The sequence below is a fragment of the Perca flavescens genome, chromosome 14, assembly GCF_004354835.1.
Source record: "Perca flavescens isolate YP-PL-M2 chromosome 14, PFLA_1.0, whole genome shotgun sequence".
Taxonomy (NCBI): Eukaryota; Metazoa; Chordata; class Actinopteri; order Perciformes; family Percidae; genus Perca; species Perca flavescens.
Genome location: NC_041344.1, coordinates 1,829,548 through 1,844,833, shown reverse-complemented (window position 1 = coordinate 1,844,833; position 15,286 = coordinate 1,829,548). Strand labels below are relative to the sequence as shown.

At 41.4% G+C, this 15,286-nt stretch overlaps 2 protein-coding genes and 1 pseudogene across 2 annotated transcripts in view; 2 read left to right on the top strand and 1 right to left on the bottom strand.

Moving 5' to 3' along the window:
- Positions 1–3,043: 3,043 nt before the first annotated feature.
- LOC114568422 (tripartite motif-containing protein 16-like protein) lies at positions 3,044–4,806 on the top strand. Its single transcript, XM_028598043.1, has 2 exons — positions 3,044–3,382; positions 3,594–4,806. Exons 1-2 carry the CDS (start codon positions 3,086–3,088, stop codon positions 4,749–4,751), a joined length of 1,455 nt encoding a protein of 484 aa, XP_028453844.1. The 5' UTR covers positions 3,044–3,085; the 3' UTR covers positions 4,752–4,806.
- A 5,687-nt stretch (positions 4,807–10,493) lies between these two features.
- LOC114568360 (tripartite motif-containing protein 16-like protein) lies at positions 10,494–12,442 on the top strand (annotated as a pseudogene).
- A 2,674-nt stretch (positions 12,443–15,116) lies between these two features.
- LOC114568473 (saxitoxin and tetrodotoxin-binding protein 1-like) overlaps positions 15,117–15,286 on the bottom strand; it is a 2,018-nt gene continuing 1,848 nt past the window's right edge. The window contains exon 5 of the mRNA XM_028598086.1: positions 15,117–15,223. Coding sequence (XP_028453887.1) covers positions 15,210–15,223 — 14 coding nt within the window. The 3' untranslated portion in view covers positions 15,117–15,209. The remainder of the gene's footprint in view (positions 15,224–15,286) is intronic.

Below are 15,286 nucleotides of genomic sequence, written 5' to 3'. Positions count from 1 at the left end.
GGGCCAGGGCATGGATGTATGGGTACAGGGCATGGATGTATGGGTACAGGGCATGGATGTATGGGTACAGGGCATGAATGTATGGGGCCAGGGCATGGATCTATGGGGCCAGGGCATGGATGTATGGGTACAGGGCATGAATGTATGGGGCCAGGGCATGGATCTATGGGGCCAGGGCATGGGTGTATGGGTACAGGGCATGGATCTATGGGGCCAGGGCATGGATGTATGGGTACAGGGCATGGATGTATGGGTACAGGGCATGGATGTATGGGTACAGGGCATGGATGTATGGGGCCAGGGCATGGATGTATGCGTACAGGGCATGGATGTATGGGTACAGGACATGGATGTATGGGTACAGGGCATGGATGTATGGGTACAGGGCATGGATCTATGGGGCCAGGGCATGGATGTATGCGTACAGGGCATGGATGTATGGGGCCAGGGCCAGGCAGCATGACGGAGACAACCGCAGGACAGAGAACACTACAGACGGGCTTTCACCGGTGACCAGATAGCTGTTGGTTAGTAAATACGCATGAACACTAAAAGTGTGAGGAAGTGTGGGTTAATATGTGTGTTGATACTGGGATGTCTACACCACTGTGTGAGTCAATTGACGATTGAAAACACCTGTCTTTTTTAGTCTGTTGGCTATTTAGGTTTTTTCCTGGTACACGTTACTTAAACATTTTGCACTTATTGCTGTGTTTTGTGTAGACTGTTTACATATTTGTGCTCATCATCATATGTACATTTTATGTACTGGGGTCCGTTCCAGAAAGCAGTTTTAGTGAAAACTCTGAGTTTGTTAACCCCTGCGATGAGGGAAACTCTGGGTTTTCCGCTTCAGAAGGAGAGGTAACTTAACCTCAGAGTCAGTTACTATGGTAACTGAGCTTGTGAACCTAACCTGGTCGAGAGCAGGCTTTCATCAAGAAACCTTGAGTTTCTCTCAGTCTCCTCCCTCTGACACAGCGCTCTTTTCATTTCCTCATTCATTCATTCAGTCGGTTTCAGGCGCATTTTAATGCAGTTTGTTATCTGCATGAATAAAAAAAAACTTAGTGGTTTATGTTAGGCAGATTATAAAACGTTTTTTCTCAAACATGTCATGTCTATTTGTCGACGATCCCGTTGATAAAAAAAGCTGTATTAATTCACAGAGAGTTTACGCCGGAGATGATATTGAGTCCTGAAACTAGATTTCATTTCCACAAAACCGATTTGAGAGGAATTTTTTATCAAAGTCCATCAGATATGTAGATACATTATCCGTCCTCATATCACTAACATCAACCATTGTGTACAGGCTTTAACATCCAGCAGATTCTTTGTGTCGCATCTACGTTTTTTTCCAAACGGCAGTTTTCTTTATAACAGTGTGGCTGATCATACTGTAATAGTAAAGCCACTGTAGGCAGAGCCATCAGAAAAGTGTGACTCGCTCTGAAACGTTAACCAGTGAGAGCCATTAAAAAGAAATAAATGATTATACATTATAGTTCTCTTAATGATCATACTGCTGCAGCCTCAGAATGGGATTAGTATAGTTTACCTTTTCGCCCGCAGGATTGCACCTGTAATACAATCCAGTTTTCACCAGTAATTTTATAAGTTAACTATGATTAAATATGAAATGAATAGACTGTGAATGCGACGCATTGACTCGAGCAGCAATTTTCTCCCACACCAATTTTCTCTCTGTTGCAGCAGCAGCCGCTGTCTTGCTTTTTTAACGAAATGCATGTTCAAACTCGCTGTTTGTGCGCATGAGTATTTCCGCTGACCGAATCGTAGAATCATGGCTCCATTCATGCTGCCTTTTTATAGTGGTGGTGCACGTGTAACCCTGAGTGAACATACTCCGAGTTGATTGAATCAACTCAAATCAGCTGTTCTGGAACCGAAAACTCAGAGTATGTTAAACCTCCTTCCTGGAATGGACCCAGGGTGTTATTGTTGAATACATAATAGGTTGTATGGTTTTTAGAGTTATTATTACATAATATGTTTTTCTTTTTTTTTTTTTTTTTTGCCCCTGACAACAACCCATATTGCAAAAAAAAGACTAAAACTAATAAAAGCTAAACTAAAACTGAGCATTTTCAAAAAAAATTAAAAATTAAAATAAACTAGCAAACCCACTTTTAAAAACTAATTAAAACTAAACTGAATTTGAAAACTAAACTGAATTTGAAAACTAAACGTCTAAACGAAATAAAAATAAAAACTAATGAAAAATGTCTAACTATAATAACCTTGGTTGTTTCTCAAAAAAGTTTTTCAGGGTTGGCAGGTCTGGATTTAGAGTGAGCTCCAGATGTTTACCACGTCTGGCTCCGCCCCCTAGGACATGAAGTACTCTGTCAGTACTTTGCACACACTTCTTTACCTGATCACTCCATCGTTACTTAAGTTATTTAAGTTAATTACAGGACAACGCAGTCATTCAGTAGACTGGAGAGCTCTCTCCAAACCCTGTGATTCTAAGAAGAGTTTACCTCCTAAAAGCTGAAGTCAGCAGAGTTTTTAAATGAGAAATGAGCTCTGTTGTAAACAAGTGTTGCCGTTCATTATCGCGTACTTTTCTCCGGGAAATAAAACTGAGCTTGAACTTTGAGCCTCTTGCTCAGATATGCTGCACAGAGGATTGTGGGTCAGAAAAGCACACTAACTTGTATACTGCAAAATGCAACCAGAGTACATCAGGACACATTTTAAGCATTCTGCATTTGACATTATTTGTATTGGGATATACTATATCTTTCCCTGTCATACTAATGGTAGTATGGGCATTGCAACATAGCGAGTATGTCTCTTAAAGCGCTCCTCTTCCAGTAATGAACAAACACATTGATAACCCCTCCCTCCTCTCTCAAACACAGCCAGCTCCACTCTGTGATCATATTTCCTTGTTCCCTCCCTTCAGAGCTACAGTTTGCAGATGGGTGTAACAAACATGCTGGGGGAAGTACAACAGCGTATCACATGCTGTTGTTACATCAGAGCTCAGACTAGTTTCACTCAGGAAGTGAGACTCTGACAGTCAGACAGTCGTTGTTACTGAGCGAGAGGTGAAATGGCGCAGAAAGGAGTTCAGCTGGACCGGGAAACCTTCTCTTGTTCCATCTGTCTGGATCTACTGAAGGATCCGGTGACTACTTCCTGTGGACACAGCTACTGCATGAACTGTATTAAAGGCTTCTGGGATGAAGAGGATCGTAAGTACAGCTACAGCTGCCCTGAGTGCAGGCAGAGCTTCACACCGAGGCCTGTCCTGCTGAAAAACACCATGTTAGCAGCTTTAGTGGAGGAGCTGAAGAAGACTGGACTCCAAGCTGCTCCTGCTGATCACTGCTATGCTGGAGCGGAAGATGTGGCCTGTGATTTCTGCACCGGGAGAAAACTCAAAGCACACAAGTCCTGTCTGCAATGTCTGATCTCTTATTGTGAGAAACACCTTCAGCCTCATTTTGAATCCCCTGCTTTAAAGAAACACACGCTGGTGGAGCCGCCCAAGAAGCTCCAGGAGAACGCCTGCTCGTCATGATGAGGTGATGAAGATTTTCTGTCGCACTGATCAGCAGCTTATCTGTTATCTCTGCTCTGTGGACAAACATAAAAGCCACGACACAGTCTCAGCTGCAGCAGAAAGGACTGAGAGGCAGACAAAGCTCGAGGGGAGTCGACAGACCATCCAGCAGAGAATCCAGGACAGAGAGAAAGATGTGAAGCTGCTTCAACAGCAGGCGGAGGCCATCGATCGCGCCGCCGATAAAGCAGTGGAGGACAGCGAGAAGATCTTCACCGAGCTGATCCGTCTCCTGGAGAAAAGAAGCTCTGATGTGAAGCAGCAGGTCAGATCCCAGCAGAAAAGAGAAGTGAGTCGAGTCAGAGAGCTTCAGGAGAAGCTGGAGCAGGAGATCACGAGGCTGAAGAGGGAAGACGCTGAGCTGAAGAAGCTCTCACACACAGAGGATCTCAACCAGTTTCTACACAACTACCCCTCACTGTCACCTCTCAGCCAATCAGCATCCAGCATCCATATCTGTCCTCTGAGCTGCTTTGAGGACGTGACAGCAGCCGTGTCAGAAGTCAGAGATAAACTACAGGACGTCCTGAGAGAGAAGAGGACAAACGTCTCACTGACAGGGACTGAAGTGGAGGTTTTACTGCCACAACCAGAGCCCAAGACCAGAGCTGGATTCTTAAAATATTCACGTGAAATCACACTGGATCCAAACACAGCAAACACACGGCTGTTATTATCTGAGGGGAACAGGAAAGCAACATTAATGAGTCAACATCAGTCTTATTCTAGTCACCCAGACAGATTCACTAACATGTGGCAGGTCCTGAGTAGAGAGAGTCTGACTGGATGTTGTTACTGGGAGGTGGAGAGGAGAGGAAGAGTTCATGTAGCAGTCACATACAAGAATATCATCAGAGCAGGGGGGTCAGATGAAAGTGTATTTGGACAAAATGACAAATCTTGGGCGTTAGATTATATCAAAAACAAATATACATTTTGGTCCAACAAAGTCCCAACTCCCGTCTCAGGTCCTGAGTCCTCCAGAGTAGGAGTGTACCTGGATCACAGTGCAGGTATTCTGTCCTTCTACAGCGTCTCTGAAACCATGACTCTCCTCCACAGAGTCCAGACCACATTCACTCAGCCCCTCTATGCTGGACTAAGGGTTTATTGGCCTTTTGGAGACTCTGCTGAGTTGTGTAAACTGAAATAGACAGAAGTAATTTAAGTGTTAAATTCTGTCATTCTGAGTCATTTTTTTTATAAAAGAAAAAAAACAGTTAAGATCTGTTATTTTACCTTTGATTGTTGAAACAAGGACGATATGTTAAAAAAGATCTTTACCGAGATGATCTGTAGATATTAGCTGTTTTTTATTCATGTATTTCTCCACATTATGTATCTGCGGGACAGGAAGATGTCTGTGAAATAGGGATGTCCTGTAATCCCATGTGGGACGGGCCAAATGTTTGGCGTGACACAGATATCAAATCAACTTAAAAGTGTATTTAGTTTCTTTTCCACTACATGGCTCTGAAGAGAGAAAGCACCAGACCTCCTTTATCCTGCACACTTTGTTCTCTTTGTGGACATTTTTAAACATTTTTTGTTTTTCTGAGTCAACATTTTCAATGAAAAACCTTTTATCAACGTTTTGGTTGTCTTTTTCGACACTTTTGTGGCTTTCGCCCCCGATGTTTTTTGTCACTTTTTCAACGTTTGTCGACTTTTTTCTGGGCCATTTGAATTTTTGTATTTTTTTTTTTTTTTACATTTGTCACTTTTATTTTAACATTTGTCACTTTTTTTAATGTTCTTTTATCAATAGTTTTTTCTTCAAATGCTGTAAAATTGACTAAAACACCCAAATTCAATGAAAGTAGTGAACTTATTTTTTGAACTTGTTAAGAGCGTTGTATGGAACCATCCATGTCATTTTTTGGGATATTTGGTTGAAAGAAACCCAAATTTCTAATATAGAAACTTTTTTGACAATGGGTCAAAGTTGACCCGAGGACAACAGGAGGTTTAAAGAAATCTAGATTTACATGTATTTGTTTACGGACCAAATGTTCTTATCATAATCATAATCAATAACTCATTCTTCTCTTTTGCATAGCTGAGATTCTGGTTCTTTGTGGATGAAGTGAATGTGTTGATGAAATCATTGAACAAGAGTCTTTCAACAGACTGTACTGATGGGATGTGTGAACAAACTGAAGCTTTACCTGATGAATAAACTAACAAGAACAAAGTATTTTCTTCTTGTCTTCATTCCAGGGTTTTTATACAAAGCTGACGGAGAAAATTTGAAACTGATATGAAAGTATAACTAAGGCATTTTTCCTCCTGAAACACCACAAAGTACAGTGTTCATGTTTAGAGTCAGTCAGCCTATGTCCTTTCAACTTTCCTCACTAAAACTGCTCCATCACAGAGAAATGAGCAGAGTTTTCTATCACTTCTTCACAGCGTTTAGAAATGTGTGTTAGAGCATTTCAATAGTGTATATTAGAGCATTCAGTAGTGTGTTAGGGAATTTCTCTGTTTTCTGTGTTAAACACTACTGCAGGTATTCATGAACAACTGTTGCTCGTGATTTACAGAGGTGGAAGACTTACTCAGATCATGTATTGTAGTACAGTAGAAAAAAACGCGTGTTGTAGAGTTACAAATTACTTGTCAGTTAAAAGTCCTGCATTCAACATCTTCCTTAAGTAATAGTAGAAAAGTATTATCAAAATATAAAGTACCAAAAGTAAAATTGCTCATTATGTAGTGTAATTTATCTTATTTTATTGGATTATATTATGATCTAATAAATTGTATTAAATATGACTGATAATTTAAATAAAACATTTTATTTAATTCAAGTAGATTACTTGTTCATAATTATTTTTTAGGGTTTAACATGTATACAGATTTACATTTTCCTCTCATACTTCTGTCGGAATGGGTACGAAGTTGGCATTGACTTTCATTTGAAATGGTATTAAAAAGGTCTTAAAAAGCCTTGAATTTAAGTTGGAGGATCCTGGGGTACCCTATATATTGTTTGTGTTTGTCTGTTAAATGTCACTTTTTCATTATAGCCTAGGCCGTACATCACAAAAAAAGAATTATAGGAATCTTATAGTAAGCCAATTTTGGAACAATATTATAGTATGGTAATCTTATAGATATAGGCTACTATAGGCTTAGTATTTTGGGATATACTGTAAAAGTATTACAGTATTTTGGAGACTATTATAAGACTGTAGGCTACTGTAGGTACATTATGGAGGGTAAGGTTATTATAGAGATCATAAGTAACCTGGGCTATGAGTAATTACTATGTCCTAGGACCAGCTGAAGTGACTGGTAAGCATGTGAACTAAACGCATTACAAAAAAATGATAACTAAACTAAAACTGTAATGTCTGTTTGCAAAACTAACTCAAATAAAATAAAAGTATCGAGTAAATGTCCTTCGTTTTCATCTTTGTCAATGTCTTTCACAGAGCAAATAACTTTATATCTTTTAGAGTTGACATTTACGACCATAGACCTGTTTTATTCAGTCTATGCCAGAGACATATATTTTCCGACTGGGAACCCAGAAATTCGACATTCCACGTCAAATTGAACACAACATGTCCATACCCCACGCCTGGCATCATAGCGGTACCGAAACTCGGAAGAAAGCGGCAGAGTCCTATTTCATTATGACTGTGTCAGATAACAGCGAGTGCCTCGCAGTGGAAGGTGGTAAAATACATGGACAAGTCAAAAAAAATCCCACAATTTGAAAGTACATTTGAGAAGCGCACACAAACTAGGAGGCTAACCTAGCTTACCTTAACAAGCAGTGACAGGGTAAGAAGAACGCAAAGCCCCCTTCCCCCAAAACAGAAGCTAACCCCGGTAACGTTACGGGCATGGATCTATGGGGCCAGGGCATGGATGTATGGGTACAGGGCATGGATGTATGGGTACAGGACATGGATGTATGGGTACAGGGCATGAATGTATGGGGCCAGGGCATGGATCTATGGGGCCAGGGCATGGATGGTATGGGTACAGGGCATGAATGTATGGGGCCAGGGCATGGATGTATGGGTACAGGGCATGGATCTATGGGGCAGGACATGGATGTATGGGGCATGGATCTATGGGGTACAGGGCATGGATGTATGGGTACAGGGCATGGATGTATGGGCCAGGGCATGGATGTAGGGCATGGATGTATGGGTACAGGGCATGGATGTATGGGTACAGGGCATGGATGTATGGGTACAGGGCATGGGGGCAGGGATGTATGGGTACAGGGCATGGATGTATGGGTACAGGACATGGATGTATGGGTACAGGGCATGGATGTATGGGTACAGGGCATGGATCTATGGGGCCAGGGCATGGATGTATGCGTACAGGGCATGGATGTATGGGGCCAGGGCCAGGCAGCATGGATGGGTACAGGGAGACAACATGACGGAGACGCAGGACAGAGAACACTACAGACGGGCTTTCACCGTGACCAGATAGCTGTTGGTTAGTAAATACGCATGAACACTAAAAGTGTGAGGAAGTGTGGGTTAATATGTGTGTTGATACTGGGATGTCTACACCACTGTGTGAGTCAATTGACGATTGAAAACACCTGTCTTTTTTAGTCTGTTGGCTATTTAGGTTTTTTCCTGGTACACGTTACTTAAACATTTTGCACTTATTGCTGTGTTTTGTGTAGACTGTTTACATATTTGTGCTCATCATCATATGTACATTTTATGTACTGGGGTCCGTTCCAGAAAGCAGTTTTAGTGAAAACTCTGAGTTTGTTAACCCTGCGATGAGGGAAACTCTGGGTTTTCCGTTTCAGAAGGAGAGGTAACTTAACCTCAGAGTCAGTTACTATGGTAACTGAGCTTGTGAACCTAACCTGGTCGAGAGCAGGCTTTCATCAAGAAACCTTGAGTTTCTCTCAGTCTCCTCCCTCTGACACAGCGCTCTTTCATTTCCTCATTCATTCATTCAGTCGGTTTCAGGCGCATTTTAATGCAGTTTGTTATCTGCATGAATAAAAAAACTTATTGGTTTATGTTAGGCAGATTATAAAACGTTTTTTTCTCAAACATGTCATGTCTATTTGTCGACGATCCCGTTGATAAAAAAGCTGTATTAATTCACAGAGAGTTTACGTCGGGAGATGATATTGAGTCCTGAAACTAGATTTCATTTCCACAAAACCGATTTGAGAGGAATTTTTTTTATCAAAGTCCATCAGATATGTAGATACATTATCCGTCCTCATATCACTAACATCAACCATTGTGTACAGGCTTTAACATCCAGCAGATTCTTTGTGTCGCATTACGTTTTTTTCCAAACGGCAGTTTTCTTTATAACAGTGTGGCTGATCATACTGTAATAGTAAAGCCACTGTAGGCAGAGCCATCAGAAAAGTGTGACTCGCTCTGAAACGTTAACCAGTGAGAGCCATTAAAAAGAAATAAATGATTATACATTATAGTTCTCTTAATGATCATACTGCTGCAGCCTCAGAATGGGATTAGTATAGTTTACCTTTTCGCCCGCAGGATTGCACCTGTAATACAATTCCAGTTTTCACCAGTAATATTATAAGTTAACTATGATTAAATATGAAATGAATAGACTGTGAATGCGACGCATTGACTCGAGCAACAATTTTCTCCCACACCAATTTTTCTCTCTGTTGCAGCAGCAGCCGCTGTCTTGCTTTTTTAACGAAATGCATGTTCAAACTCGCTGTTTGTGCGCATGAGTATTTCCGCTGACCCGAATCGTAGAATCATGGCTCCATTCATGCTGCCTTTTTATAGTGGTGGTGCACGTGTGTAACCCTGAGTGAACATACTCCGAGTTGATTGAATCAACTCAAATCAGCTGTTCTGGAACCGAAAACTCAGAGTATGTTAAACCTCCTTCCTAGAATGGACCCAGGGTGTTATTGTTGAATACATAATAGGTTGTATGGTTTTTAGAGTTATTATTACATAATATGTTTTTTTTCTTTTTTTTTTTTTTTTGCCCCTGACAAATAACCCATATTGCAAAAAAAGACTAAAACTAATAAAAGCTAAACTAAAACTGAGCATTTTCAAAAAATTAAAAAATTAAATAAACTAGCAAACCCACTTTAAAAACTAATTAAAACTAAACTGAATTTGAAAACTAAACTGAATTTGAAAACTAAACGTCTAAACGAAATAAAAATAAAAACTAATGAAAAATGTCTAACTATAATAACCTTGGTTGTTTCTCAAAAAAGTTTTTCAGGGTTGGCAGGTCTGGATTTAGAGTGAGCTCCGGATGTTTACCACGTCTGGCTCCGCCCCCTAGGACATGAAGTACTCTGTCAGTACTTTGCACACACTTCTTTACCTGATCACTCCATCGTTACTTAAGTTATTTAAGTTAATTACAGGACAACGCAGTCATTCAGTAGACTGGAGAGCTCTCTCCAAACCCTGTGATTCTAAGAAGAGTTTACCTCCTAAAAGCTGAAGTCAGCAGAGTTTTTAAATGAGAAATGAGCTCTGTTGTAAACAAGTGTTGCTGCGTTCATTATCGCATACTTACTTTTTCTCCGGGAAATAAAACTGAGCTTGAACTTTGAGCCTCTTGCTCAGATATGCTGCACAGAGGATTGTGGGTCAGAAAAGCACACTAACTTGTATACTGCAAAATGCAACCAGAGTACATCAGGACACATTTTAAGCATTCTGCATTTGACATTATTTGTATTGGGATATACTATATCTTTCCCTGTCATACTAATGGTAGTATGGGCATTGCAACGTAGCGAGTATGTCTCTTAAAGCGCTCCTCTTCCAGTAATGAACAAACACATTGATAACCCCTCCATCCTCTCTCAAACACAGCCAGCTCCACTCTGTGATCATATTTCCTTGTTCCCTCCCCTTCAGAGCTACAGTTTGCAGATGGGTGTAACAAACATGCTGGGGGAAGTACAACAGCGTATCACATGCTGTTGTTACATCAGAGCTCAGACTAGTTTCATTTCTCAGGAAGTGAGACTCTGACAGTCAGACAGTCGTTGTTACTGAGCGAGAGGTGAAATGGCGCAGAAAGGAGTTCAGCTGGACCGGGAAACCTTCTCTTGTTCCATCTGTCTGGATCTACTGAAGGATCCGGTGACTACTTCCTGTGGACACAGCTACTGCATGAACTGTATTAAAGGCTTCTGGGATGAAGAGGATGTAAGTCAGCTACAGCTGCCCTGAGTGCAGGCAGAGCTTCACACCGAGGCCTGTCCTGCTGAAAAACACCATGTTAGCAGCTTTAGTGGAGGAGCTGAAGAAGACTGGACTCCAAGCTGCTCCTGCTGATCACTGCTATGCTGGAGCGGAAGATGTGGCCTGTGATTTCTGCACTGGGAGAAAACTCAAAGCACACAAGTCCTGTCTGTGTGTCTGATCTCTTATTGTGAGAAACACCTTCAGCCTCATTTTGAATCCCCTGCTTTAAAAGAAACACAAGCTGGTGGAGCCGTCCAAGAAGCTCCAGGAGAACGTCTGCTCGTCATGATGAGGTGATGAAGATTTTCTGTCGTACTGATCAGCAGCTTATCTGTTATCTCTGCTTAATGGATGAACATAAAAGCCACGACACAGTCTCAGCTGCAGCAGAAAGGACTGAGAGGCAGACAAAGCTCGAGGGGAGTCGACAGACCATCCAGCAGAGAATCCAGGACAGAGAGAAAGATGTGAAGCTGCTTCAACAGCAGGCGGAGGCCATCGATCGCGCCGCCCGATAAAGCAGTGGAGGACAGCGAGAAGATCTTCACCGAGCTGATCCGTCTCCTGGAGAAAAGAAGCTCTGATGTGAAGCAGCAGGTCAGATCCCAGCAGAAAAGAGAAGTGAGTCGAGTCAGAGAGCTTCAGGAGAAGCTGGAGCAGGAGATCACTGAGCTGAAGAGGGAAGACGCTGAGCTGAAGAAGCTCTCACACACAGAGGATCTCAACCAGTTTCTACACAACTACCCCTCACTGTCACCTCTCAGCCAATCAGCATCCAGCATCCATATCTGTCCTCTGAGCTGCTTTGAGGACGTGACAGCAGCCGTGTCAGAAGTCAGAGATAAACTACAGGACGTCCTGAGAGAGAAGTGGACAAACGTCTCACTGACAGGGACTGAAGTGGAGGTTTTACTGCCACAACCAGAGCCCAAGACCAGAGCTGGATTCTTAAAATATTCACGTGAAATCACACTGGATCCAAACACAGCAAACACACAGCTGTTATTATCTGAGGGGAACAGGAAAGCAACATACATGGGTCAACAACAGTCTTATTCTAGTCACCCAGACAGATTCACTAACTGGTGTCAGGTCCTGAGTAGAGAGAGTCTGACTGGATGTTGTTACTGGGAGGTGGAGAGGAGAGGAAGAGTTTATGTAGCAGTCGCATACAAGAATATCATCAGAGCAGGGGGGTCAGATGAAAGTGTATTTGGACAAAATGACAAATCTTGGGCGTTAGATTGTTACAACAACAGTTATACATTTTGGTCCAACCAAGTCCCAACTCCCGTCTCAGGTCCTGGGTCCTCCAGAGTAGGAGTGTACCTGGATCACAGTGCAGGTATTCTGTCCTTCTACAGCGTCTCTGAAACCATGACTCTCCTCCACAGAGTCCAGACCACATTCACTCAGCCCCTCTATGCTGGACTAATGGTTTATTGGTTTGATGGAGACTCTGCTGAGTTGTGTAAACTGAAATAGACAGAAGTCATTTAAGGGTTAAATTCTGTCATTCTGAGTCATTTTTTTATTTAAAAAAAAAGGAAAACTTCTCTAAATTGCAGCTTGTTAAATGAGAATATTTTCTGGTTCCTTCACTCCTCGAGGCTTTTTTCTGCATTTCGATTTTTTTTAATTTTTGACCCATTCAAGGCTTTTGTTGATGCTTTTTGATACATTTTCAATGTTTTTTTAAGGTGGTTTTTATTAAAAGATTGTTGACGCTCGCTTGCTACAACACACACACATGGACACACACACACACATACACAGACGGACACACACGTACAGAGACACAGAGACACACAGAGACACACACACACACACACACACACACACACACACACATATATATATATATATATATATATATATATGTGTGTAACCCGTCAACAGGCGTCCAGATACCACGCCACTCGGCTTTAGAAAGTGGGCGTGTATGTTTAGGTGAAGTCATGATGTCATGTTGTTAGTTTCTCTTCCCCTGCATGGCTCTGAAGAGAGAAAGCACCAGACCTCCTTTATCCTACACACTTTGGTCTCTTTGGGGACATTTTGTTAAGAAATCTAGATTTACATTTATTTGTTTTGTTGGACCAAAATGTTGTTATCATAATCATAATCAATAAGTCCTTCTTCTCCTTTACATAGCTGAGATTCTGGTTCTGTGTGGATGAAGTGAAAGTGTTGATGAAATCATTGAACAAGAGTCTTTGAACAGACTTTACTGATGGGATGTGGGATCAAACTGAAGCTTTACCTGATGAATAAACTAACATGAACAAAGGATTTACTTCCTGTCTTCATTCCAGGGTTTTTATACAAAGCTGACGGAGAAAATGTGAAACTGATGTAATGGCTAATTCACATTTAAGCATGCTTCTTTATATTTTTGTCTTAGTTCTGTTTAAGTTTCTCACACAATGCTGAATGGGAGTTTATCTCATTCCCACATGTAGCTTCCCTGCTGCATATAAAAACTTCCACAACAGATGTCCCTTGCGTCCTTCTGTCCTCGAATGGGTCTTTTTCAAGTTTGGGCAAAGAGCCGAAGTTGAACCATACATCAGGGATCTTCAACAGGGGGTCCTCAGACTCACTGCAAGGGGGCCTCCAAATGATTGTTAATTTTTGAAAGTTTTTTCAAAATTTAAACATTTTAACATGATTCCAACATATTATTAGCAAATATAAATCCCCACTGATGATAGGCTTACTGGCCTATAGGTAATGTAGGGACTAAGGTAGCCATCCACAGATACAGTTCATCCCAAAGGACTGACTTCATGTGTGTTTAATATTAAAACATGATTTATAAAATCATGCCAACAATTTTAAGGCTATTTGAATAGCTTAGTATTCAATGGAAAAACAGGTATCTATAAATGCTTTAGGCTGCCCTAAAAGTTATTGTAGGACCAGTTTAATATGCAACTGAATCCCTGAACCGTCTCTATTTCAGTTTAGGGGTCCTTGGCTTAAAAAACATTGAAGACCCCTGCCATACATAACTTATATACAGTAGTGGATCCATCCGTCCAGCACAGAGAGAGTTTGTTTCTATCAAATGTTATTTAGCTCCATGTTTCTAAATGATTCTTTCCTTTTTAAATAGTTTAAAATAAGAAATGAAGTCAATAACTATGTCTTTGCATTGTTAAAATAAAGATTTTTCCAATCAAGAGTATTACATTGTGATCCTGAAAGCCCCCAAATGATATGAGAAGGTGCTGAATGTAAAAAGAAGCCTTGTTCAGCTGTAGCCAGTCTGCCACCTGCTGCCAGAAACATGCAACAACGGGGCAATGGCAAAATAAAAGCATTATATCTGTAAATCGGGAAGAGGACCGTGAGTTTGCAGTGTGTTTAGCAAATGTTGCCATAATTCTAAGCCAATACAGTGTATTCAGTCGGGTGGAGAGTACAGCAAGGTAGTGTTATTTTTAGCGGTTCCTACCGTAACTCTAAGCCGAGGAAGTGTGCCTGTCAGTTGGGTTCGGAAGTCCGCGTGAGCACAGGCTTCTATGACTGTCAACATAGCCAGCATCTAACGTTAGCTACTCTGCGGTGCTGTGAAGTAATGTCTGGCTATGTGAGACTAGCGTCTAGCAACCTCAGAGCCGGCCCGACCCATAAGCAAACTAAGCGGCTGCTTAGGGGCCCCGTGGCTACCAGAGGGCCCCCAAAAGCGCTTGAAATGTCCCACAGTAGAGCTCATAAAAGACCCGGTCTATTTAAAGATAGTGTTACTGCTAATAGGTTTCACATTAGTCTTTAAATGCGTATTTGTACATTATGAGTGCTTAAACTAATATTTACAATACACAAGTTGGTTTAGTGCCAAGTGCAGTGGCAACATGTTACAATGTGGAGAGTCCCCCCCCCCAAATCCTGCTTAGGGCCCCCAAAAGTCTAGGGCCGGACCTGAGCAACCTTATTGTGGTTGCTCCTTCAGCGCAGTTTGGAGGAGGGTCTGGCAAATGCATGGATTCCTGATACCAATGTATTGCTCTATAGCTTCAAAACAGAACCCGCTCCAGCCTCGAAGACTCAGGGCTTTTGAGATAACATTTGGGGCAGAAACATTGTTTTTTGTTATATATTTTGGGCTCTTTCTCTTCCAGAAAACATTTATTTTGCTACACTTTGTCTACCCGTGTCTGTAGATTTCTCCTAAAATCAACAAAAGTTAGATGCATCATTTGCATATTAAAACAGAACATTTGGAAGTATTTGAGACCAGAGATACACACAATAATGTGCATAACACACATCCAGGTTTTAGTATTTGCTTTTATTGTATTGGTGGAGGACATATCTGAGATATGATTGTTTTGCTCCAACGTCTTCACTCAGGATGCTTCTGGCTTCACCTCCGGGGATGATTTCTAATGACAGAAATCTGTGAAGAGACAAAAGAAAGAAATCCATTCAATTATCGCTCTTTTTCTAATTTGCATCTCTA

Excerpts from the sequence above, each read along its gene's own strand:
- LOC114568422 (XM_028598043.1), top strand. The coding sequence starts at position 3,086 with ATGGCGCAGAAAGGAGTTCAGCTGGACCGGGAAACCTTCTCTTGTTCC. Across the intron at positions 3,383-3,593 it reads GCTATGCTGGAGCGGAAGAT|CTTATCTGTTATCTCTGCTC; the intron begins GTGGCCTGTGAT and ends ACTGATCAGCAG.